General features: G+C 28.5%; 1 protein-coding gene across 2 annotated transcripts in view; it reads left to right on the plus strand.

The window, feature by feature from the left end:
• Nucleotides 1-25,608, plus strand: part of LOC117177757 (RNA binding protein fox-1 homolog 2) — a 231,448-nt gene that overhangs the window by 130,458 nt on the left and 75,382 nt on the right. For both annotated transcript variants that reach the window (XM_033368665.1, XM_033368666.1), the window contains exons 5-6: nt 2,741-2,833; nt 17,325-17,379. In XM_033368665.1, the coding sequence (XP_033224556.1) occupies nt 2,741-2,833; nt 17,325-17,379 (148 nt within the window). The remainder of the gene's footprint in view (nt 1-2,740; nt 2,834-17,324; nt 17,380-25,608) is intronic.

The following is a 25,608-nucleotide window of genomic DNA, read 5'->3' on the forward strand; positions in this document are numbered from 1 at the left end:
ATTGGAACATTTTCTTTGGAATTCTAACCAAAAAATTCATTAAAACTTGCGTCAAATTAGACAGAATGACTTCATAGAATTTCCATGAAATTTTATCTTTACACAAATTCTATGGAATTTTAGTCACAAATTTATGAGATTTTCGTGAGATTTTGAATTTCGGGTCAATCTCTTTCAAATTTCCTTAGAATATTAAAGAATTTCATTGTTTTTTTTTCTAAATTACTTCGAAACTTCTTAAATATTTATAATCATAGAGCAATGAAATTCCATAGAATTTTTTCTCACTAGATTTTTGTAGAACTTTCCTGTACTTATCAAAAGATTTATATAAAAATTATGGAAACCAAGTGGAATTTCTCTAAAATTTTAATAAATTTTCTGAAATCTTGAAAGTTGATCTCTAATTTAAATTTAATGTAATTCCATTTTAAATGCCATATAAATTATTTGCAATTTCTTTAACATTTTAAATTTAGTTATTTAAAATTTTAAATTTAGACTGAAATACAAATTTATATAAAGATATGTGGAATATTCATAAAAATACTTTGTATGGAATTCAAGTCGATGACATTTATATGGAATTTTTGTAAAATTAGACTAGAATTTTCAGAAAATCTCTGAAAAAAGTCTTTAATTTATCTAGAATTGCCATGGATGAGTTTCGTCAGTCGCGAAAAATTGCAAAGTAATCCTAGGGATTTTTTTCACGGAAAGAATTGAATGGAATTTCAATGGGAATCTAATAAGAATTTTACGAAAATGTAGAAGAAATTCTGAAAAAATCCAATGTAATAATTTTTAAACTTCCACATGCAGATTTTTTTTTTAATTCTGTGGAATTTGAAAGGGGAACCTGTTCTAGGACGCTTAAAATCTGATGTTTTTTTGTGAATGTTTGAAAAAGAAAGCATTAAAGAAACCTTTTTGACAAATTTATACTATATTTGTACACGTCTTGAAGAAAAAATTTATTTTTAGTTAAAAATTGTTGATTTAGGAAGAGCCGTGCTGACATCTCCCGACCATCTCGCTGACGGAGGTGGTGAATTTGTATACACTCTCGGGCCTCGATTTTTGATCTAAAAGAAAAAATGCAAATTTTTTAAAATTTTTAATTAAATTACACTATCGATGAACCTGAGAAACAAAGAAAAATACGAAAATGGTTGAATTTAAAATATCAATTTTTGAAAATACATTTAAGATTTTTTGTCATAAATGTTTAAGGTTCATCGGCAGCTGTCACAGCTCTTTCTAAATCAACAATTGTTAACTCTAAATTAATTTTTTAAGGTGAACACAAATATATCCTGAAATTTTTAAAAAGGTAGCCTCAATACTTTATTTCTCAAAAACGAACAAAAGAAAAACTGATTTTAAACGTTTTAAAATTATAATCGTGACTAGGAAATCTACGGGTTTATAATTTGCACGCCTAGGAATCAAGTAACTGCACTTGAAGATTTTCAATATCGAGAATTGCTTAAGGTATTTGTCATGTCAAAAATTGGCCCTCTGGAAAAAGAATGTCTATGATTTTAAGAATTGAAATGATACCATGAATCATGTCTTATGAAAGAAGAAACCTTACTTTTGTGAAAAAAGTTAATAACTTACGAAAAAAAATTATTTTGACAATAGTTTTTTTCATTGAATTTTTTCTTACTGTCTTATCTTAATGATTCCTTTAAAAATGATTGCGTTTCCATAAATCATGGCTCTGTTTTCCGGGTAAAACATTCCGTACAACTTTACTGTTTATAATCCTCGACTGTATGTATTTCGTGAAAACATGTTTGGTTTAAAAACAAAACGCTTGAACGATTTTAGCCATTTAAAAATCTATTTTTTGGAAATATTAGAGTTGCATGGAAGGTTTTTTTTTTAGAAAAATAAGCCTTTAATTATTAAAATTCAACAATTTTTCAATAATTGATAAGATTGGATAGTAAGAAAAATTAAACTGAAATAAACGTTTTAAAAATAAATGTTTTTTTTCTAAGTTTAAAAATTGTTTCATGGCAAATAATATTTTTTGTTTGAAGTCATATCATCAGTTATATTAGTTTTATTCTTAAAAACATAGAAAAACTATTTTTTTCAGTATTCTCATTTTTGGCAACTGTCTTAAAGCAATTCTTTGACGAATATCTGAAGTTCAGGTTTGATTTATGAAAGACCTTCGATTTGATAATACCTCTTTTACCAGATACTCAATATCTAATCGAACTTACTTACTCTTACAACGTCAACATCTAATTTCAATTGTCTCCCTTTTAACAAAATAAGCATTGTCTTGTAAAATAAGAAGCACAAAAGGTGAAAAAGCAGATATCCTTTCATCTCCTACTCAGGCGCGAGAATGAATTAGTAGTCGATACACAAGAGATGAAAATAAACAAAAAGAAAATAATGAGAATACAAAAAAAACTACACTTCAATGAGAGATCGAGAATATTGCCCAATTAATTTCTGAACCTGAAATATAAAAATCAACAGAGAACCCAAAGATCTTTAGTTTTAGTTAATGGTGAAAATTAACCACAGCTTCAATCTGAAGCTAATTTTGAGAATACACATACCAAGCCATCAAAGACGCCTTTTGGAATTCGAAACTCGATAAGTCTTTGAAATATGAGAGGTATCAAAATGTCGACAAAGGGGGGTGCATGTGGAGCGCGGCAGTCTGTAAGTTGAGTTTAATGCATGTTGTTTTGTCTGTCCTTGCATGCAGGGATTCGGTTTTGTAACATTCGCAAATAGTGCTGACGCGGACCGGGCACGTGAGAGGCTACACGGCACCGTGGTTGAGGGCAGAAAGATTGAGGTGTGCATGACTTTCTTATACTTATAAATATACTTATAAATATACTTATAAATATACATATATCAACCTCGATAGCTTTAATATATTATAATACTTGTAATAATATATCAATTAATTACATTGTTTAACTACTTAATTCTTCTTGCAGCTCGTCCAAACGTCTACATGTCGATCTCAAATAAAAATTTTAAAATTTATCTGATTTCCAGTCGACCTGCAGACGATTGGACACTTTAATTTTAACGTGTACACATATGCATACTCATTCGATCATTAGAAGTAACATTATGTAGATGCGTGACTAATGCGCATAATAATCATGAAAACGTGCAAATTATACGTTGACACTTTTTTACTCGCTTGCGGTGGATGAAACGTTACAGTTGGCAGAAGCTCGCTTTTGAAATCTGCTTATTATTTTCATGTCGATTTTATTATGTTGAGTAATTTAAAATTTGTGGTGTGAAATACTTTTTCATGCGTTATTATATGGTATTTTTAATCGCAAGTTTTGAATGAGAATTAATCAAGAAAAGCGGTAAATTCAGTAGGGATTTTTTATTCCTCTCGGGTTCTATACCTGTAGAAATGCTTTCCTGGCATTTTTCAGGAGTGAGCTTCTCCTCGATTCGAGCATTAACAAGTTCTGGCGGTTCCTTTTTTTAAGCGAGTCAGCAAAGGTCTGGAGCTTTCAGTCTAAATTAGTAAACCCGATTGCCAGGATCACAGGTGCGAAAAGTTTCTCGAAAATGAGCTTTGAATGCAGAAAATTGCCATTTTTTATTTCAAGCGAGGTTAATTGTAATTGAAATCACACTTCACTTAGCTCTTTAAATAGTTTGTGATAATAATTATTTTTACTTTTATTGTATAATGATAACATTTAGACGGGTTTTCACTTTAAAAGTACAAAAATTATTCTTGCAATTTAAATTTCGCGTCACAATGACGTTAATTTGCAGGGTTTATGTTGTTTCGAAATGTCTTGATTTTGACGTATCATAGCACGAAATTTAAATTACAAAGTTCCTGTTTGTTTAATTTCGAAAATAGAAACAGTATTTATGAATTAAATAAATATATGCAAAACAAACGTAGTTTCGAAACAAGCAGAAATCAAAACTTGATTTCATCCAGTGAGTAGATCCAGATTGTATTTGATTTAGATGAGAAAACTTTTTGCACCGAGTGTCAAGAGGTATAATCAGAAGCGTTGAAAATACATGGCATTGATGTCACGGGATCGTTGATAATTATTAAATTGAATGCGGTATCGTGGATTAGGATTGTCAGTAAATTGATGGAGCGCAAATTGTCGTAAATTATCGTGACGTTGATTGCACAATGCACAATCGGCAGAAATGGAACTGAATTTTGGCGAGACATGGATCGATTTATTCGCAAAAGTTACTCTAGTCAAACTATTTTGTCAGTTGTATTGGCCCTGATACTCGAAAATTCAAAGTTACCCCGAAGTATATATTTATTTGCATCGATGTAACCAAAACTGAGTTGAATGGGCACTTACTCCAGGAATTATATCAATTGATGGAACTTGCGTCGCATCAATCTGAAAGCCTCTTAATTGGACCACTTACCTTGCTTAAATTTTCGCATCAACTAGGTTTCATTGGCTAAATTAGTCACTGAAAGAGCTGGTTGAAATGCATCTAAATTGCAACTTATTGCATTTTTAACAAAAAAGGATTTTATAGATTTCAGAGAATAAGTTTGAAACTCAAATTTCAATAGCCTCTTTTAAAAGGATAATAGAAAAACTTGGATTTTATGTTTCGCGCCAGAATCGTGCCTATATTTAAAAGTTATATTCAAGCGCAGTTGCAGGATTTTTACTTTAATTTGGCGTTAAGTTTAAATTGCAATATATTCTTTTCTTGCTTTAATAATTATGATAACTATTTTTATAAATAAAAATTAATATAATTTAAAGTGGAATTCAGTAAAATAAAATAGACAAATATGTTGCCACTAACCTTTTCTTAAAATATAGATTAAAACTTACTTTTACGCTTGTTAAATCCAGTCAGATTAAGAAAGGATATTTTTTATAAAAGTTTGTATATTTACTTATTGAAAAAATTTAGTTGAAATTTGAAAATATTTGCTTTTTAGTTATAACTATTAATTAGTATTCATAAGTTATAATTTATATGGCTATTCTGGATGTGCTTTTGCGATGTATCTTATCATGTTTCGCCACAAAAAAATTCAAAGATAATCTGCTAAAGACTATGGCAGAAAAATTAATCTAGAATTATGATAAACTACATTTTAAACAACAAATTTGCTGCTTCAGCAACATTCGTTTAAAAAATGATTTATGTTGTTTATTTCGAGTTTTATTGAGTTTTATTTGTAAAAAGAAAGTGTAGAGACCATTAATAATAATTATAAGAGCACAGAAACGGGAGATTCATTTATGTTTATAATTAGCGAAGGCTATTCAGATATTGAAATGTAATGAGGACTAAAATTTATATAATGAGACCCTTTCATATTTACCACAATCATAATTAGTGACTGTTTGAATACATTTATTCATTTTAATCAATTTTACTTTACTTCCTTGAATTTACGTTTCATTATCGCCGAACTGTTTTAAAAATCTCTCTACTTTTTCAATTAAATTATAACAATTTCATATAGAAATCTAAATTTTTTGAATGAAAAACATTGAAGAAGAGTTATTTTTTTAAGGGGAATAAAATGGGTTTTAGTTTCTACTGCCATCGTCTTTCTTATTTTCAGTTCCAAATTTCCATTTGTTTTGCGTGGAACGAGGCTTTTGAACGTTTTAATTTCGAAAAGACACGAGTTTCGGAAAAGTTTATATGAAGTTGAAGTATAAAAAACGGAATCGCCATTGCCGTGTAATTAAATCTGTAATCTAACCTGCCCGTTGGAAATGTAGAGGCAAGAAAATCGACGTCTCACGCAGATATCTCTCTTATTGTCCCGTAGAGCTACTCGCAAAACGAATTGCGGGTGAAAATGAAAGCGAAAGAGAGAAAGAGATGAGAGAGCGAAAGAAAGAGAAAGAGAGAGCGAGCAAGAGAATCGATGCTCTTGATTGATCGATGATCGATGATTGATCGAAAGAGTGTAGACAGGCAGACACTTGGGCACTGAGGAGGGGACCTTACCTCAAATAGTGTCCACAAAGGTAAGAAACAAAATGAAAAACAACCCAAAAAAAAAGCAAATCAAAACTCGCACTGCCCGCTCTCTCACGAGGCACACACTACAGTCGTGCCGTCGATCTACTTTTTTTTATAATATAACTTTTATCGTTCTTCTTCTCGATATCACCTCTTCTTTTATCATTATCGTTTTCTCCATTATTCTTTTACGTTTCTGGCATTTCACTAACGCTCATCATTTTTCTTTATTTATTTTTTTTCTTTTACTTTTGTAATCGTCTCTTCTTTTGTCCTCACGCCTTTTCAACGCCAGCAGCCGATTGTTCATGAAATAATTTTTTATATCGATAGTCGTTAAACAAGTATTTAAAAAATTGCAACAATAATATTTAGAAGAAACTGGAATTGCACTAAACAGTTTATAGAACAGTACAGGACTTGGACTCATGGCACTATTGACACTATTTGACACTTTTTTTTAGCGATGCCATTATTTTGATACTATTTTCTCGCAATTGGCTTTAAATATATCTTGAAACTGCTTCAGTAGATCGGCTAAAATATAATCGCCATGTAAAAATTTAAATTTTTTAAAGATTTAAAGATTTTTAATATTTAAAGATATTTTAAGGGATTTCAAAATATGTTCAAGTGGTTTTAAAGGTTTTTAAATGCTTTTAAATGATTTCAGGAATTTGAAAGGATTTTATGGAGGCTTAAAGGTTTTTAGAATATTTTAAAAGATTCCAAGAGATTTCAGAGAGTTTAAACAATTTTAAGGGATTTGAATAGATTTCAAGATGTTTCATCTGATTTCATAGGGTTTCAAAGCATTTCAAGGGATTAGTGGGGATTTTATCCGACTTACGAGCTATTATAGGATCTTCAAGTCCTATAAAAACTTCAAATTATTTTAGAAGATTCCAAGAAATGTCAAGATAAAAAATCAAGAGATTTAAAAGTTTATACAGAATTTAAAATTATTTGCGAAAGATTTCAGAAAATTGTAAAGATTTCAAGGAATTTAACAATATTTAAGGAATGCATAGGATTTGAAAAGAAATTAAAAGATTCCATAAGACTGAATTTATATACAATCTTTTATATTTCAGACTTTCTCAAAATATCAAAGGTTTCAAGATTTTAAAGGTTCTTATAAGATTTTGTGGGATTTCAGAGAATTTAAAAGATGTCCTAATTTCATAAGGAATTTCGAAAGATGTTACAGATTTTAAGATATTTTATTCGATTTTGCTGTTAAAGATATTTTCATGCTAGGGATTTTGTGCTTAAGTTTTAGGGATTTCATAAGATTTAAGGGACGTTATTAACTTAAAGGTATTTCAAAAAATTTCATAGTATTTTTGAAAAAACTTTAACCTTTTTTAACGACAATTGCTACTGTGATGCCTGTATTATTTTATAGTGTAAAATTTTTTAGTCGAAAACGTTTCGAATTAAAAAGTGGAAATTATACAGTGTCCAAAGGAATCCTAGTTGAATGATTTGAGTTCAAAATTTAAACAATTTATATAAAGGATTTTAAGAAATGTCTAGCATATTAAAAAGCAATCAAGGAATTTAACGTGATTTCAAAATTTGCAAGGACTTTCATACAATTTCAGCAAATTTTAAAAGGTATTCAATATATATATAAAGGATATTTAAATGGTTTCTAAGGACCTCAAGGGATTTGAGGAATTCCATCATATTTAAGGGATTCACAGGATTTAAAGAGAAATGATAAGATTTCAAGGGATTTAAAAAGATTGACGAATTTTTCAGCAATTTTTGGGTGATCTCACCAGATTTCAGGGAATCTTGATTTAGAGTATTTTAAAAGATTCGAAAGGATTTCACTTTATGTTATGGGAGGTGTGTATTATACACTATATTTAATCCCTCGATTTAATATATAAAAAATTGCATCACACTATTTTTAATATCTCAAATGAGTCCGAGGCCTATAAGTAAGATTGCACAGTGAATAATGTTTTGAAACCAATTATTGAGTAATCAAATCCACCAATTAAAATCTTCACCTAATGAATACAACCTTTCGAAAATTTAAATTTAAATCTGTCTTCCATAAAAGAATAATCTGTGCATACGTTTTGCAAAAGAGGATTATGAATGTGATTTAATTTGAGGGAAAAATTGCCGGGAATATTGAATTTTAAGTGAGATGAAAAATAGAGATTGGAGATACTCTACCTAATTGCTTTTATGGGGAAATTTTTGTTAATAAAAGCCTACAAAAAGAACCATATTGTTACTTCACATTTTTAATTTTCCATCCTGAAGAAAAGAAATCGGCTGCTCTTTTTATTTTTTATTTAACAAATTTATCCAAAACCAATCTTTCGTCTAATTTTCCTCGTCTCTCGTTGACATTCATAACCGTCTTACTTTTTTTTTCAAAGTACGAAAACGGCACTCGCGTATCGCTTGTGTTCTCTATTTTTATAGTCATAGTTAAACCTGCATTAACGTGGTGCCTACTTGTAATACGTGTAATTATTTTACGATATAATAGGCTTTAAGCGAAACTAGTTAAGAATTTACGATCACGATTATTCGGTCCTGCACGCGTTCTGTGAAAGTACTTTTACACCTGGCGACACGGTTATTCGTTATCTTTGTGATGCGATGGCTTTGATCGCAATGTCGATAATGGGTTGGATGCATAGAAAGCAGACGCCGAGAGAGCAATCTGCATTTTCCACAATATTTTATTAATTTTTTTTGTTCAGTCTTTTTAAACATTAATTGCAGAAGAAACATCAATATTGTCGACCCTAATGCCCTTTAATAATCTTCTTTGCAATTTAATATTTATACTTTTTCCCAGCACTTAGAGACAGTGCAGAAATTGTGTTGCGATGATAAAAAAAAAAGTTTAAAGTGGAATCAAAAAATTTTTTTCTATGGTAGGTACAGAAGAATCATACAGGAAAAACAAAATTGATCATTATTATTAAGTAGAAGACCGTGCAATCATATTCGAGAAACTTCCAAGTTAATATAAATTTCAAACCTTGTTCATGAAATTCAACAGGAGGTATGATTTGTAAGTGTATGAAAGATTAATGTTTTAAGGTTAGTAATAATTTTACATCGAACAGCACCTAAGGGCAACCCAATTTTTGAATATTTAAATAATACCATTTTAAAAATATTTCTGATCATAAGAATTTAATTTGATTGAAAAAATTATAACTGTTTTTTAGAATCAACAAACCATTAAGAATTTTTTAAAATGAAAGGTACAATAGATTAATTTTTTAGGAACTTATAAGCTATTTCTTTACTTATTAAAAAATAGATTTTTCATGATGAACTTTTGTAAAAAATAAAAAGATTGAAATACCTATTCTAGGGTTCCCAAAAAAGGTTTGATTTTAAATTTTTCAATTCGGCCCCTAAAAACTCTTCCTTTTAAAAAAACGCTTCCAAAAATTTTCTTTTATTTAAACAAAAACGGTTTAGAGGACCCGCTAGGTCGTTTGAGGCCTAAAAATGGATTTTCGAAGTTTACAATTTTTGTTAACAGTATGTTAATTCTAAAAAATTCTTTCATACCTTAAAAGTATTGGTTCTTTATTGAGAAATAAATAATAAATTTTGTTTATGGAACAAAACAAATAGTGGAGAAGATATTATCGAGCTTATGTACGAAAATTGATCAATTCATTACAATTAATGTTAAGGGCCATTTCAGACTATTGATTGAATAAATGCATAAGCTTTCGTATTCTAAGCCGGATAAAAACTGAAAAGGTTTTTCTGTTTCATGAAGTTAGGGGATTATTTCTTAATAAATAAGAAATTCTTTATAGGGATGAAAGGCTGTTTTAGACTTACATTAATATCTACAAAAAATAATTAGGATTTCATAATTTTCAGGCCGTTAGCGCAATCTCTAAACAATTGTTTTAAAATAAAATAAAATTTATGGCAGTATTTTTTCACTGACAGGAGAAATTATGTTTGTCAAACAAATCCAAAATGTTGCCAATTCAAACATGAATTCTTGATAGATTTAAAATTATTACAAAAATTTATTTTTAATAAGAAAATATTTGTATCAGTCTTTTCACTTTATTAGCAGTTTTTTTAAAAATCAGAGTTTTTCTTGTAAAAAACTACGAGTAGGTGCTTCGAAAACGTATTTGAATAAATATGGGTTTCTGAACAAATTCTTTAACCTTATCAATAATACATTTCGTTAACTTGTACTGCATTTTGAAAAAAAATATTCTTTGTAAAATAACCAAGAGGTTATGATAATATTTATTTTTCAAAAGTAAGATTTAATGAAATTTTAATTCGTAAAAGTCCTTATAATTAAAAAAAAAAACATAAATTCTTTTTTACACAACTGTATTTATTTTTCGTCTTTTCAGGATATTCTGCGGAATGTTACAAATGGAAAATATAATAACTTTATTTAAGTATATTTTTATAAATACATAGATTCTTTAAAAAATAATACTGTTGTGTTTGTCAAAATTTAATGATTTTTCATGAAATTCCTCTAATTTTGTTTAAAGAAAATTTCTGTAAATTTGTTGCTCGTTCTTTCAATCTAAATTACAAATAGGAATTTTTCAATATGTTGTTTCTGAACTCAAGTTATTTAAATAATAGAATAATTATAATTTCAATTTTTCCTTTTAAGGGTTTTTTTAAGTCAAGTTTTTCGCAAACAAAAAAATTGGCACTCTTGCAGTCTATGTATTGTACATTATTTAAAAGTAATTTTCGTAATTTTCGAACCTTCCGCTTATTGCACAATAAACCGAGCCTAACAGACATAAAAATCCGAAAAGAACTAACATAGAAAATCTAATTCTGATGCTGCGTATTTCTTCATTAGAGTGTGACGAAAAAAGCGAGAACTTAACAATAAACTTTCCAGCAGTCTCTCGCATTCTTCTAATGCTCGTAATTTCTTTTCACCGAATGTCGCTTCTGACTTTAATTGTCATAGAGATTACGGCAGTTTCTTAATCGTGACTTTCTTCATGATAATCCACTGGGCATTTATTTCTCTCCACTTATTTATTTTATCTTTGCAAAATCTCGACCCACTTTTAAACTGAAAAAGTAATACCAACTATTGTTTTTACAATAAATTGTTATAGAATATAAAAATCAATACTTAAAAATAATATTCACTTTAATCCATTTTTTTTTTAATGAAAAGGGCTTTAAATTTTAAATAAATGTTCGTTTTATTCTCACGGAAAAGTGGAAGTCGTAAAAGGAAAATCATTTTAGATTTTCGTTTGGTATACAAAAACCGCGTAACTTCTAAAATACATTTCCAGCTATAAAGTGCGGCTCAAAAAGAAATGAAATTCTACATTCTGCAATGTTTTCCCAGCTGACTTTAATGAATTGAATACTTAAACGACATCACGTGTATAATATACAATTGTACATGTTCAAACGAAATACGTCTTTGTGTTATTGTTATTCGAATTTTTTAAAAACATTTACTTACTGCTTCAAATAAAAAGTAAATTAAAAATTCTATTAATTTACTGACTGCTTTCAGTTTATTTATCTATCAATAAAAATTACTAATTTTCTACGCATTAATTTTGTAAATCAATATTTCAAAATAAGTCATTTTTTTTAAATGATAAAATCGATTTCTAAATTTTCATAACATTATTGATAAAAGAGAAAATTTTAATTTTAAATGATTTTTCAATATTTTGAAATAATTATGTTCTTAAAATTTTTCTACCTCTCTGTAATTTGCCAATTTTTTCACAATTTTGAAGAGATGAGAAATGAAAATATGGTAAGGATAACAAAAGAAAAATATACCGGTACCGATAATAAGGTTTCTGGAATAATTTAAAATTCTTTATTTTTTATTTTAAACGATTAATTTTTTAAGATTTTTAATCTGTAAAAAAAGAATCTAGAAGATTGAAGCATTTTTATTTGAATTGGCCAGGATGAAAAAATTGCAAGACAACTGAATTATATCAAAGCTATTTAGAAGTTGTAGATGTTTTGAAAAGAATAGAAAATATTTTAAATATTGAGAAGATTTAAAAATATTTAAATAAAAATTTCGATTTCAAATTTCAATAAAATATTTATTTAAATAATTGAATAATCCGGATGATTTCACTGTCATTTTTTGAATTATGAAGAATTGTTGAAATATTTTAGGGAAATCACGAATAATTGTAAAAGATATTTAGAAGACTTGGAAGTTTATGCAGAATATTTGATTTAATTTAAGGAAAATTTTGAGTAAGTTTAAGAGATATTTAAAGAATTTGAAATTATTTAAAGATAATTTTAAACTTGAAAAAAATACAAAAAATCTAAACACAATGTAGATTATTGAAGATTATGAAACAAAGATTTATAATCTTTTTAAGACTTTTGAAAAATTCCAAGAGAATAAACAAAAATTTATTTATTTTTTTCTTAATTCACTGCTTGGGTAGAATTCGAATCAATCTTTTTTGTTAAAAATGTCATCTTTTTTTTGGTTAAAATTGAAACTACTTGATTGAAAATTAATCTATTTTTCAAATGAAAATTCGTATTTCGTAGAATTCAACAGTTAAAAATTTTTTGATTGAAATTGTAAGTTCAATTTTTTGTTTAAATTTTATCTTTTTGGGTCGAAAATTTTAGTCGTTTGTTCAAGATTCATCTCTGGTTGAAAATTCTTTTTTTTTGTGAAAAATTAATCTTCTTGGAAGAAAATTGGAGTATTTGGTTGAAGATTTACTTATTAAAATAAACTGTTTTTTATAAAGTTCGTCTTTTTTGGTAAAAAAAAGTAATTTTGTTGTTGTTAAAAAGGCAACTGGTTGAAAACCATATTATTGGGAAGGCTTTGCATACATTTCGAAGCCACAAACTTTGCCAATATGGGATTTCAAGCTATTTTTTATACTTCCTGTTGCATATTTAATCTTAATAATTTGCATTCAATTTTGATTTCTCCTATTATGAAATACCACTCAGTGACTTTTTTCGCCGCCAATGGAATTGTTGGCAAAAGAGTGATTAAAATTTGAGCCGATTAAGTGACCGCAATTTTAATCACGCCGGATTTCGTGGAATTAGAACTCGTCGAAACATTGGTGATTTTTTTCTTTGCTTAAGCTCATGCGCAAGCTTCAGAATTCGACCGCTTTAATTAATTCAACGCCAATTGCTGCACATTTTATTGGGGGAAAAGTAAAACACTTTATTAGCAAGAAAATTTCGTGTTTGCATTTTATTTATTCGTTGCTTTGATTTTGAACTGAACAAGGGAACATATATTAATTTCTGGTTAAACGTGAATTTAATTGCAGGAAATAATTCAATGACCTGGAAAATTCTCAAACGTATTGTAGGGTTTGAAAATATTATAATTGGTCATGTAAAAGAAAATCTCGAGAGTCGTTACTTAATTGATTATAAGAGAACCTAAAACCTGATAAACGAAAATGCAGCAAGTTTATTTTACTTTTTTGGTCGTTAATTGTAAAGTGCAAGGAGTCATTACCAGTCTCTTTTAAGAATAACGAGGTTCCCAAACATTTAAAAAGTTTGAGCTACATCTACGAAAGCCAGGAAATATTCAGCCAGATGAATGAAAAGATTGTAAGCACTTAAAAAAAATCAGGACATAAAAGCACAGAGGGCGTGGGTCGAAAAGGGAAAATATAGAAATGAACGTAACGAGCGCCCTGAGATAATGCAAGCCCTGTTCGGGAGAAAGATTCAGGGATGTATCATATTTCTGTAGGTTGTTGCTGAAACTGAATTAATTTTTTACGGCCAAGATAATAATGCTGGCTATGAATTTAAATTTTTTTCGCACTCTAGTAATGTACGGTTTATTAATGATAAAACAGGGTGTGTTCTAACCGGGAAACCCGGTAAAGAGCCGGGAATTAAAATGAAACCGGAAATACAAATTCGATTCGGGAATCGCATTTAAAGTTTTGAAAAATGTGATATTTTTTATTAATACTAAATAACAAAACAATTTAATGCTCATCCTTTTATAAAATAGGTGTATTCACGAGATTTCGCATATATTTTTATCGAACATCTGATTGGTCGCTAAACTGTTTTCAGTTTCTTCATCTATTAATAATGATTACCAATTTTCCGCACCGACAGTTTTGTAAATCTAAATTTCCAAATAAGTCACTTTATTTCACGAGAAAATTGATTTCTAAATATTTTTAAACATTATTCATGTTTTTAATTGTTTATTTATTTTAAATTTTTAATTGTAAATAATTTTTTTCTTGATATTTTTAAATCAGAATATAATTTGCAAAATCTTTTACTCTTTTAAAGAGACGATAATAATTTAAATATTGAAAAAATGGTAGAAAAACTAAATTATTTTAAAAGTTACGTAGAAGTTATAAAAGTTTTTAAAGGGTTCGAAAACAGTTTACATCTTGAGAAAATTTAAAGACATTTCAAATGAAATTAAAATTTGTTTAAGTTTCGAAAGAAGAAACTTTTTAAGAATGTTAAAAGGTTTCAAAAAATAAATTTTAAAGGAAAATTATAACATTTCCTAACATTTATAAAAAAATTTTAATGGAATTCTAAAGGAAAAATGTTTAAGCTCAATAATTTTAAAAGGCTTCAAGATAATGACAAAATTGTTTCAAGATTTGTGGGAAAATTAAATTTTTTTATTTTGAAAAATTGTTTCTAAGAGAATATTTAAAAACGTTTCAAAAGGTTTCAACAATTTTCAGAAAATAATCCGGATAATTACAAATAATTGTTACGATATTTAGAAGCTTAAAGAATTTTGAAAGTGCATTTAATTAGTGAGAATGTTAGCATTGAGGTAAATCTCACGACCTGCGACCTTACTTAAAACTGAGTACGTGGGTAATACGTGGCTTTGCAAGGCATTCTCGAGAGTCGAGTACAGCGAATAGGGAATAGAGTTTTTGATCTTAGCAAGTCAAATTTATGTAGATTTGAGTCGCGACTACGGCAGCCAATCGACAGGCGAATTTTGCAAAGCAACCAACTTAACTTTCTTGCATACACCCTCTTATTCATCTTTCACGACAGCCTCGTCGAATCGGCGTTTGAAATTCGAAATCGATCGACAAACACATTACAAGACCTCAATTAAATTTTACACAAATTGCCAAAAACTAGGTCGCAATTTCATTTCAAATCCAGCTAGTTAATCGAAGTTCAAAAATAATGGGAGACTGAAAGGTTGCTGCATTTTTTACACATCGTTTTACTTTTTAAGAAAAGACGAAATAAAAGGGAAAGGAAATAAATTTAACTAGTGATTTATGATTTTAGACGTAAAATTTTCCATTTTTGTTAATATCACATCTACTCATTGTATTATAATCATAAGATATTTCTGAAAAATTCAGGTTTAATTAAAAAAACAGCCCATTACTTTTGAAAAGAAATTTCAGGAATTTAAATTTCGCGCCATGATCACATCTAAATAGTGAGATCATTCCTATAAACTCAAATTTTAATGTGGAAGCTGTGGAAGTGTCAATTTTGGTCAGTGTGGCCATTGCGGCGCGAAATTTGAATTCAAACATTTTCTTTTCACACTTTGGAAAGTACAAACAGTAGTTTTTAGAAAGCAATTTTTATTGATATTATATTTTAGTATCCACTTCAATATAAAATATAAAGTTCAATTGATTCTCAAAATTCTTAGAGTAGATGTTTCATCATATTTACCAAATACTTTTTTTTCGCGTGTTTAGAGGAATTGAAATTATTTGAAAGCATGGAAGAAAATAATAATTCATATAAATGGAAATCATGAGATCTTTTTTACTTTTATTTTGTAGAAACCCAGAATTGAGAGCCTCAAATTACAAGTAAAGTTATTTAGAATAAAAAAGACGGGTAATTAAATAAACAAAAAAGTAAAAAACTATTTTCAGAGAAGTGGGAATGCAAATTGCTCAATGGCGTCACTGCTATTGTTTCGCTGGAATAATTCACGCTTATCAGTTACAGCGTGAGGCTAAAATTGCTCACCAGGTAAAGTACGAGCAGCTGTAAATTTCAGATCCGGATGGACTGAATCTGGTTGATTTTTACAAAAGTTGCTCTGCTCGATTTATATTATATTTCCTGACTATCAACCCCCTTCAGTCACTGAAATTCGCAGCCACTCTTTTCAATTTTCGTGCGCGGTCGTAGAATTACGAGGAGTGCAATTTCCGGTTCCGGCGAGCGAAATGGCATTTTATTTTGGAATATTGACTCGGAGACACTTAATACGAAAACTTAATTTTGTAAAAAGCTCTACAGAGGTGAAAGAACGCGACGTAAAACTCAACCGTTCGTTCACGCCGGAAGCGGAAACTCTAATCGGCCGATTCCGCTAGAAGTAAAGAAGTGCTTGCGGAAAAAGTGAAGACTATCGGAAAATAGAACATTTTAATATTTCATTTCTAAGAAATTGAAGGAAAGGTATTATTTTGATCGAATTTTGTCACGTTCACTTTTTCCGCTAAGGTAAGGTTAAAAAATTGTAATGTCATATGTTTTGCACTCTCTGAAGTATTCGGGAAAATGAACACTTCAATTTGGAAAATAATTAAAAATAAAAACATGACAATTTGTTGAAAAATTTAGTTTGAAAGAAAAACAAGCATCAGAGAGTGTTGTGTTATAAGACTCAAATTATACATCGAATTTTATCAACCAATTGAAATTATTTGCAAAATACTGTTTCAAGCCGATTTTTGATAGAAAATGTAAAATTGAATTTTATTTATTTTTTAAGTAAAAAATTATCATTCGATGAAAATTCTAATTTGGAAGAATGTTGATAGTTCGGTGTGCAATCTGATGAATATTTTGTAGGATTTACTCTAATTATTACAATAAGTAATTTATGCATAGTCACGAGTCAGAAGTTTACAAAATAATTGTTTTAATGCTTGTTTGTAAAAAAATTAAGAATGAAAAATGAACGAATAAAAAATTCAACATTTTTGAAACAGTGGATAAAAGTCGTGACTGCGCGTAAAATTCCGTTATAATTAAATCCAGTTTCGCACACAACTACGTGAATTAGTTTACTTGTATACAGCAATCAGTTTAGCAAGCTTTGACATAAAAAAAGATTTTCGAGAATATTATAAATTAAATTAATAAATAATGAAACAAAAAATACTTATCAAAATAATCCAATAAATTCGGTTATTTTATTTTTATCAGTCAAATTTAGAAGGAAAAAGTAAAAAAAAATTGTGTGTGAAACTATATCTGCAGGTGAAATATATTGAAATTATAATTTTGTGTTTTCAAATCGATAGGTGAACAACGCAACAGCAAGAGTCCAGACGAAAAAACCACCAACGGTACCGAACGGTAGGTTGAAAGTGATTTTTATTCTCTCTTTTTTGTTCAGTTTATTCTCCTCTGTTTTTATTTAAAACACTTTTTAATTGATTTTAATTTCACCATTTTACACATTCTGTATGTAGACAAAAAATATTAAAAAATAAGTTTTAAATTAGGGAAGTATCCCGTGACCCAGTCCAGGTTTTGCGTAACCGCTCGTGCATCCTGAACCTAATCTGAACTTAATTGTGTCGACGTTTAAATCGGAATTTAATCCGGATTATCCATCTGACCAACCGCTTCACTTATAAGGTTTCCTCGATCAAAAACGAAAGAGGATCTCACATAATCCTTAAGGACATAAATCCTACTGGAAAGTACATTTTTTATTCAAACAGAGATATGAAATCAATTTCGTTTTTGAATTATTGATTTCCGAAGATAAATGTTATTTTACTAGTTTTATTTTGACGCGAATCTAAATTTCCGTTTTCTGTTTGTAGAAAGATTAATCAAGCTGCATCAATAATAGTTATTTATGCAAGTGCAAGGTTGGTGATATTAAAAATACGAGGTGCTTAAGCAAAAACAATCGACCACTTCGCCAAGTGTTTCTTAACCGACAAAGGCGCCTCTAATTATAACCAAATTCATACGACCGCATTCTACTCGATTGAACCATCCCTCAGCAACTGAGACTATCTATAATTTGTTAACTTGCACTCGGTTTCACATATCCTTCATCTTTAGCTAGTGTAAACATAGATATCTCAACTATCGATTTTATCATAAGAATAAAACGGAACTCACCACCATGAAATGTCAGAATTAAGTGAATTTCTGAACCAGATTATAATATTCACAAGTGAAAAGTTATTTTGAGAAATGGATTTATGAACAAAATGTTGAAATTGATTTTATTTTAAAGTGAACTCTAAGAATATTCTATTCATTCATGCTTGTTTTATAATAAGGCAATTCAAATTTCGCGCAACAATCGTAATGCCACACTTGTACATAATCTTTACCTTATTCTAATTGGGCTAGCTCTTAATTTTTGAATATAATTATATATTATAATTTTGGCTAAAAATATTCCTCCTGTAAATTTATGTTTAAGAAAAGCTTTTTGGTAATCTTTAAAGCGAAAGTGAACAAATGGAAGCTAGGGTGAAAGCGCTATACTTCAAAATAACCTCTAAATTCGTCGTCCTCAATCCTTAGCTGCCTCCATACTTACGCAAAGCCTTAAAAACTGTTTAAGTTTCATTGGACGAGAAGGGAAAGGAATCGGTTTTCCACTAATCCTAGATCGTCGCCAGTTTTATTACACCATCTTTATTTTTGCATTACTTTAGACATTTAGCAATCATTAAAGCGTGAAATTTAAATTGGAATAATTTTATTTTAAAAATGCAACTGTTCCGTTGAAACATTGTATTTTTTATTTAAAAATTCCAGTAATATCTTTCTTGGTTGCAAATTCAACATTTAAAAAAAAATTAGTTCTTCTAGTTAAAAAATTCTTATGTTTTAGTAGAAATTTAATCTGTTTTTGATAAAAGTTCAACTGTTGGTTAAAAATGTTTTTTTTTTTTGTGGAGGAATCATCTATTTTATTGAGAATTCGTTTTTTTTTGTTGAATTTCATTGTTTTTTGTTTAAAATTAAAGTCTTGTTTGAAATATCTCCTATTATATTATTTGTTTAAAAATTCATATTTTTTGCTTCATAATTTCAGTTGAAAGTTCATATCTTTGGTTCACTTTTTGGTAAAAATGGTATTTTTTAATATTCATCTTATGACTTGAAAGTTTAACAATGTGGATGAATTTTTTATATTTTTAACTTAAAACCCTTAATTTTTTTAATGTATATTTTCTAGTTGAAAATTTTACTATTTTGTTGAAAATATATTTATTTGGTCGAAAAGTTATCTTTTTTTGGTCGAAAAGTCAACTATTTTGTGAAAAATTTGACCTTTTGGTTTGGTAATTCATATTTTATTATATAAACAGGTGATCCTTTATGGTTGAAGTAAATCAATTAAAAATTGTAATCCCTAATTGTTCTATATTGTTTATTAAAGATTCGATGTTAAACATTTTTCAAGATTGAAATACTGGCCCTTAAATAAAAAGGGTCAGAGAAAATTAATAAAATTGGCTAGAAAAAAATCATTAAAATTTGAGGTGGAACTGTTTAGGACATCCTGGTGTCTGAACGTATAGCAAGATGCCAAATTTCGATACAAATAGCCCCTTTTTAAGATGCCACAAAATGGAAAATTATTAAATTATATTTAATCGCTTCAACTTAAGAAATAAGTATACAATTATATTTATTTAGACATTTTTCACTGAAAGAAGAGAGAACTTAAAATTTATTTATTTCATTTTTTTGCCTTATTATAATTTAATTTGAAAATTACTACAATATTCAATTGGTAGTGAGGGTAATTGTTGTTGATATAATATATCAAGTGGCTTGTGCAAACTAATTCTTCTAGCAAAGAACATATTGTTATTGCATTGTTCATTAAACACTGGGAATTTCTAATTAAACTCGCTATTTAAATTAGTGGTGGTGATGCTAACAATCAGTTGTGTAGGGTTGCTTGTTATTAAACATACAATCAGTGTATCTATATGAATTTGCTATATTAATCAGCCTCAGGAAATCTAAAATTTAATTCCAAAATTATTTCGATAGTAATATTTTTAAATAAGTTCTATATATTTAACTTGAAAGTAATTTATAAATATAAAAAATAAAAGTTAGTGAATAAAAATTAGGCATCGGGAATTTAAATGTATAAAAATCACAATAAGCAATATTGTTTGCTTATTTTGAATTTATCGACCTTGTATTAAAAAAAGTCAAGCACTGAATAGCGTAACTCGATCGACGAAGAATAATAAACTTTGTGCGCTACATGTTGTCTTCTGGCGTTGATAAATCTGACAAAGAAATAAAAATGGAAATTTATTAGATTTTTATTAGATCAGTAGAAGATAATGAAAATTGAAAAGTTCATAGGATATAACTCTTGAAAGAAAAGTCTCAAGCTCACAATTCTTGAATTTTAAATAAAAGCGATTTTCTTGAGCGAATAGAAATCTGTTCTCAAAGAGATCTTCCTTTTGAGAAAATACTGCCAGTAACTTGAAAATCAAGTGAAGAAAGTCTTGGAATTTGTATTTCGTGCCTCTCTATCGTCAACATTTGAGGTTATGTTTAAATGTGGCATTACGCTCTCAACGTGGCGGAAAATTTAAATATTTAAAATACAAATTTTAAAAGTATATAGACTTTAATCATTAGATGCAGGGTTTGTGAAAAAAGGACTTATTTTACGGAAGACTTAAAAGTTACCTCTTAACTCGAGTGACGTTAACGAAGGAAAACGCATTTGTCAATATAAGACATACTCGTCGGCTCTTTTACGAGTAGTCCAAATGTTTTAGGATTTCCGGTTCTATGTTCAGAGTACCGTGACGATTTACGTCGTATGTAACTTTGTCGAGTTTCTCATTACTTTTCACACCCCTAGGGTGAACTTTTCATGAAACAAGAAGATCCACAATTTATTTCTCTTCGCGTGATCCTTATTATTTTATCTACAACAAAAAACCTTTAGACTCGCGTGACTTTCCTGACGAATCGTTGACAGAAAATCGAAGTGACCGATAGCCATGATTTTTAGTGGATACGATAGCCGAGAAAAATAAGCCCCACTTTTCGTGTGAAATTATTTCCTGCTATTAAAAATATTTCTTTACTTGTTTTTAGAAGATTATTTTATTTCGTATTATTAACGGAGGCTCCATTTTTACAAGATTTACCAAAATTTTATTATCTTGGCTTTTAAGATCAAGAATTTTTTCTCAATAAGATGAGCTAAAGAAAACAAATCTTCAACTCGAGAAAAGTTGAAAGCATGCGTTTATCCCCTCTCTTTTAACCATTTTTCCTGTTCTCTGCACAATTTACTTTTCCTTCTGGAGTAAATTTCTCTGAGCTCTTAAAAAACTCGATAGTTCCCCTTGGGCTGTAAAAAATTTATCGCTCTCTTCTTCTTCGTCATATTTCAGCAAGAAAAATGGAGTTCTGCACCAGCTACGACCAGAAAAATATAGTTTCTTGTCAAGTTCAATTTAGTTTCCATTAAAAGGAGCGAGCTTCTTCGTCGCCTCCACTGTCCCTCTTAATTTGTCAATAGGCATGATTGCAACACAGATGTTGTTCTGAGGATTTACTATATTTAATTAGACTTTGAAGTAGGGGAATATTTATTGCACCATTCTAAATTCAAATCTAATCTTTTTTAATTTTATTTTCATTATTTCTTGGAGGGTTTAACATTATTCCTACATTTAGCCACTTGCGAATTTTAAGGTAGAAAACGTTTTATATTACAGCGAGGATTTTCATTTAAATGGGAGGATTTTGAAAAGACCGTAAATAAAATTAAAAAATAATCAATGTAAAGATTTCGTAAGCTTTCAACTTTCAAGATGGGATGATTTCTAACCAAAAGCTTTCTAGGAAAGTCCGAAAAATTAAAGGTTCATAATTTTTATTTTAAAAAAACACCATTTTTAATGGAATCTGCAATTATATGAAAATTCAATTATTTAATTATTTCCAATTCCAACTTTTTTAAATTGGAAGATTTCGCGTTTAGAAGAGTTCTAAACTGAAAAACTTCTATTTAAAAGTAAAAACTTAAAAGTATTCGAATATGGAAAAATTCGCAATATTATGATTTTCTAGATTTCAGTAAAAATATAAGTGTATATTGATAATTGAAAGCTTTCGAATTTTAAAAAGGAATAAATTGATCATTTTTCGGCAGGGTTCCCACCCAGCACGGAGAAAGCCGAGAGAGAAATGTTACATTGTTTTGAAATTTTCCAGTTAGAAAGCATATAATTTTCAGTGTTAAGAATAATGAAACTTTAAAGGTTCACAATATTTTTCGCAATATTAAAAATTCTGCAATATTTGACGGTGCAAATGACCGTGATTTTTTCACAGAAAAGACATTTTTTAGTCAAAAAAATTGATCCAGTCATTTTGAATCTCTTTTGATACTAGATGATATGATACTTAATAATATATTGATCGTCTGTAAGATTTCTTTAATTTTAATTTAAAATTATAGTTTTGAATGCACAACATTGAAATAGTTCGAATATGCAAAATTTCAGCACAATTCCTCTATTAAATATTTCAAAATTTCATGCTGAAAGCCTTAAAAGAGTCAGTTTTGAATTTAATCATTCTAATTGTGAATAGAAAGCAATTCCGACTTGAAAAGCTGAAAATTGTATCATTTCAAAAATTGGAATCATATTACAGCAACCTTGTTTTGTTTTCTTTTTTCTAATTTTTTATTTTCAATTTAATGTCTTAAAATTGTATGATTTTTAATTGAAGATTTAAACGAATGATTTCAAATTGAAAAACATTTTATTCACAAGTTTCAAGAATGAATAATAATTCTGAAGAAAGTGTTAACAAAATTAAACGATTTGAATCTAAAAAAAAATTAAAAATGAGTCAAATATCAAAATTAAACCTTCTGAAATTGATACATCAGTAATTAAATAATTTCGTTCATTTTAAATGTTTACATTTTCAGAGTTTCAATTTTTTATTTTGAACGTAATTTTAATTTTTTTCCTTTCATAGCTTTTGATTTGCATATAAAATTGAATTGGCTGAATTTTGGAAAATATAATTAGCAATTTAGAAATTATTCATATTTAAGCGATTGCAATTGACTCCAAATAATAGAAATTTTAAAGGTTTTTTGTACAAAAAAGATTTAATATTAAACATTGTTCTAAAAAATCTTTCAAAATGAATAGTGATTTTCACTATTCATTTTAAAAGATTTTTTAGAACAATTCAATTCTTTTTTTATTTGACCAAATTTGGTCTACTCAGCCTTAGCGTTAAATTATAATTTAGTTATGTAATAAAAATATAAAAGTCTAATATTTCAGAAGCTTTGACTTTGAAACATTCAATTTAGCTTTTAATTTCAAAATGACAAATTTTAATCGCTTTGAATTTAAAATTATTCAAATTCAAGTTTTTAATTTTTAATAATTTAACTTGGAACGCTTTTAATTATAAGCAATTAAATTTAGATTCCTTTGAATTTTAAATTATTTAATTTCTAAAATTAGAATCTTAAAATATTCCATTTTTAACGTGTTGACATCATGTTATTTTCGAAATTTTAATCTGAAATCATTTAATTTTATGATTCATCAATTTATGATAAAATTGTTTAATTTTTAGCGCTTCGACCTAGAAATTATGCAATTCCACTCTTTTTTTTTCTAACAATCTGAAATAATTCAATTCTGTGTTTTTTCATTTCAAAATAAAACTCTTTAGTTTTTAGAGGATTCGACTTAGAAATTATGCCATTCAACTATGCTAGTATGTAATAAAGCGAATCTCAGTATTGTCCTTTATTAGTCACAAAGAGAGTATATTTTTTTATAAACCGGGAGAAAGAAAGAAAAATTAAATAGTGGCCACCTAGTTTTATGATTGAATGAATTATTATTTGAAGAGTTATTTCAAAGTTTGCTCTGAGAAAGGAATCCTTAAAACTGTTAAATCGTTACGAATTTCTTCAGATTCTGTACCAAATGATAGAAATTAAAAATGTTCACTTCTCATTTGCGTTATTATCTCTCTACTGGCTTTCATTAATAGCGAAATTCTAGATAGATTTTTGCATACAGAGTTTTTCAACAAGCTTAATGTAACTCCATTCTTCTTCATCTAATTTTATGTTTCCATCATTTTCGCCGTGAATTAAATGCATTTTTCAGTTAGCTTCAATTTCTCTCTCTCGTTAAACAAAAAAGCCTCATCTCTTAATTTGAATCTGTAGAATTTCATACGTCAATTCACAATGGTTTTAAATCTTCGTTTCTGGAATTAATTTTTTCACTCAGATAGGTACATTCATGTTAGAATTAATTCTATAAATAATGTCAATGATGAGAATTTTAAATGACCACAGTACGAATTTTCATTATTGTAAAGCAAGTAGTTACAAATACTACGAAATTCATAATCCTGAGAAGATAGCCCGAAAATTTTCGTTTCATTTTTTAATTAATATTAAGAAAATCGATATTGTGATGAGAAAAAGGTATTATAATTAACATATATCGGATAAATAAGTTTAAATTTAATCCTGTTTCATTGTTCCATATGAAGTAAATAAGTCAACTCGACTTTTTCTTATGATTAGAGGCGAATTCAAGCTTTACACTCTTTCCTCTATTCCCCTTTTTAAAAAGAATTCCTCTTTCTCTCCTGTTTTTAAGGGCATGTGATACTTAGAGCATTGTCGATTTTACCAGTTTTAGGTTCCGACAGATTTTTTTCTTTAATAATCAATATTTTGTCTTAAAAATTTGGGACATGATAGCGACCTTGCTAACGGACGTCCCCACACATTTTTTTTTTGTTTAATTCAAAAAAGTTTTAATTTAGCAGATTAATTTGCATAGCGCTTAGCAATTAGTATCGATTTTACCAGTTTTAGCTTCCGACGGCTTTTTTCCTAGAATAATCAATATTTTGTCTTAACCCTTAAACGGCCAAAACGCCACTACCGGTACACTGCTTTTCAACGGCCAATAACTAAGACTATTCGACACTAGAAAAAATTGAGACACATATATTTGTATTGCTTAAGATCTCCTATTTTCGACGGTGCCAATGAAATTCCTAAAAAAATTGATTTATTATCCCAAAATGCAGTTTAAACAAAAAAAAAAACGTGATTTTTCGTGCCTATTTTTTTTGTGAACCATTTTCCAAAGCTTTTCGAGTCTGTAATTAACCTGGAATCTCACTAACCGGTGGAATAAATGTCTAAACTTTGAGAATCCATGGTTCAAAGATGGATTTTTCGTTTTAGTATTTTCAAAATGGCGTCTTAATGGCAAAATTTTTGTGAAAACATTCATGAATTTTTTTACAAGAAACGATGCGCTTTTCGGAAAAATCATCAAGAATAAAAAGTTCTTGTAATCAGCCAAGGATAGTTTTTTAATAAAAAAATTCCAACGACTCCGTAACCTTTATTGCACTCTGACATCAAACCACACCTTACCGCATTGTCATCCTGGGAATTTTCGAGTACACCCAGCAAAAAAAAATGCCAAAGCGTAAAGCCTCAAAAATTGCAACAAACTCCGAATCGGAATGGGA

Source organism: Belonocnema kinseyi, chromosome 8 (genome assembly GCF_010883055.1).
Source record: "Belonocnema kinseyi isolate 2016_QV_RU_SX_M_011 chromosome 8, B_treatae_v1, whole genome shotgun sequence".
Taxonomy (NCBI): domain Eukaryota; kingdom Metazoa; phylum Arthropoda; class Insecta; order Hymenoptera; family Cynipidae; genus Belonocnema; species Belonocnema kinseyi.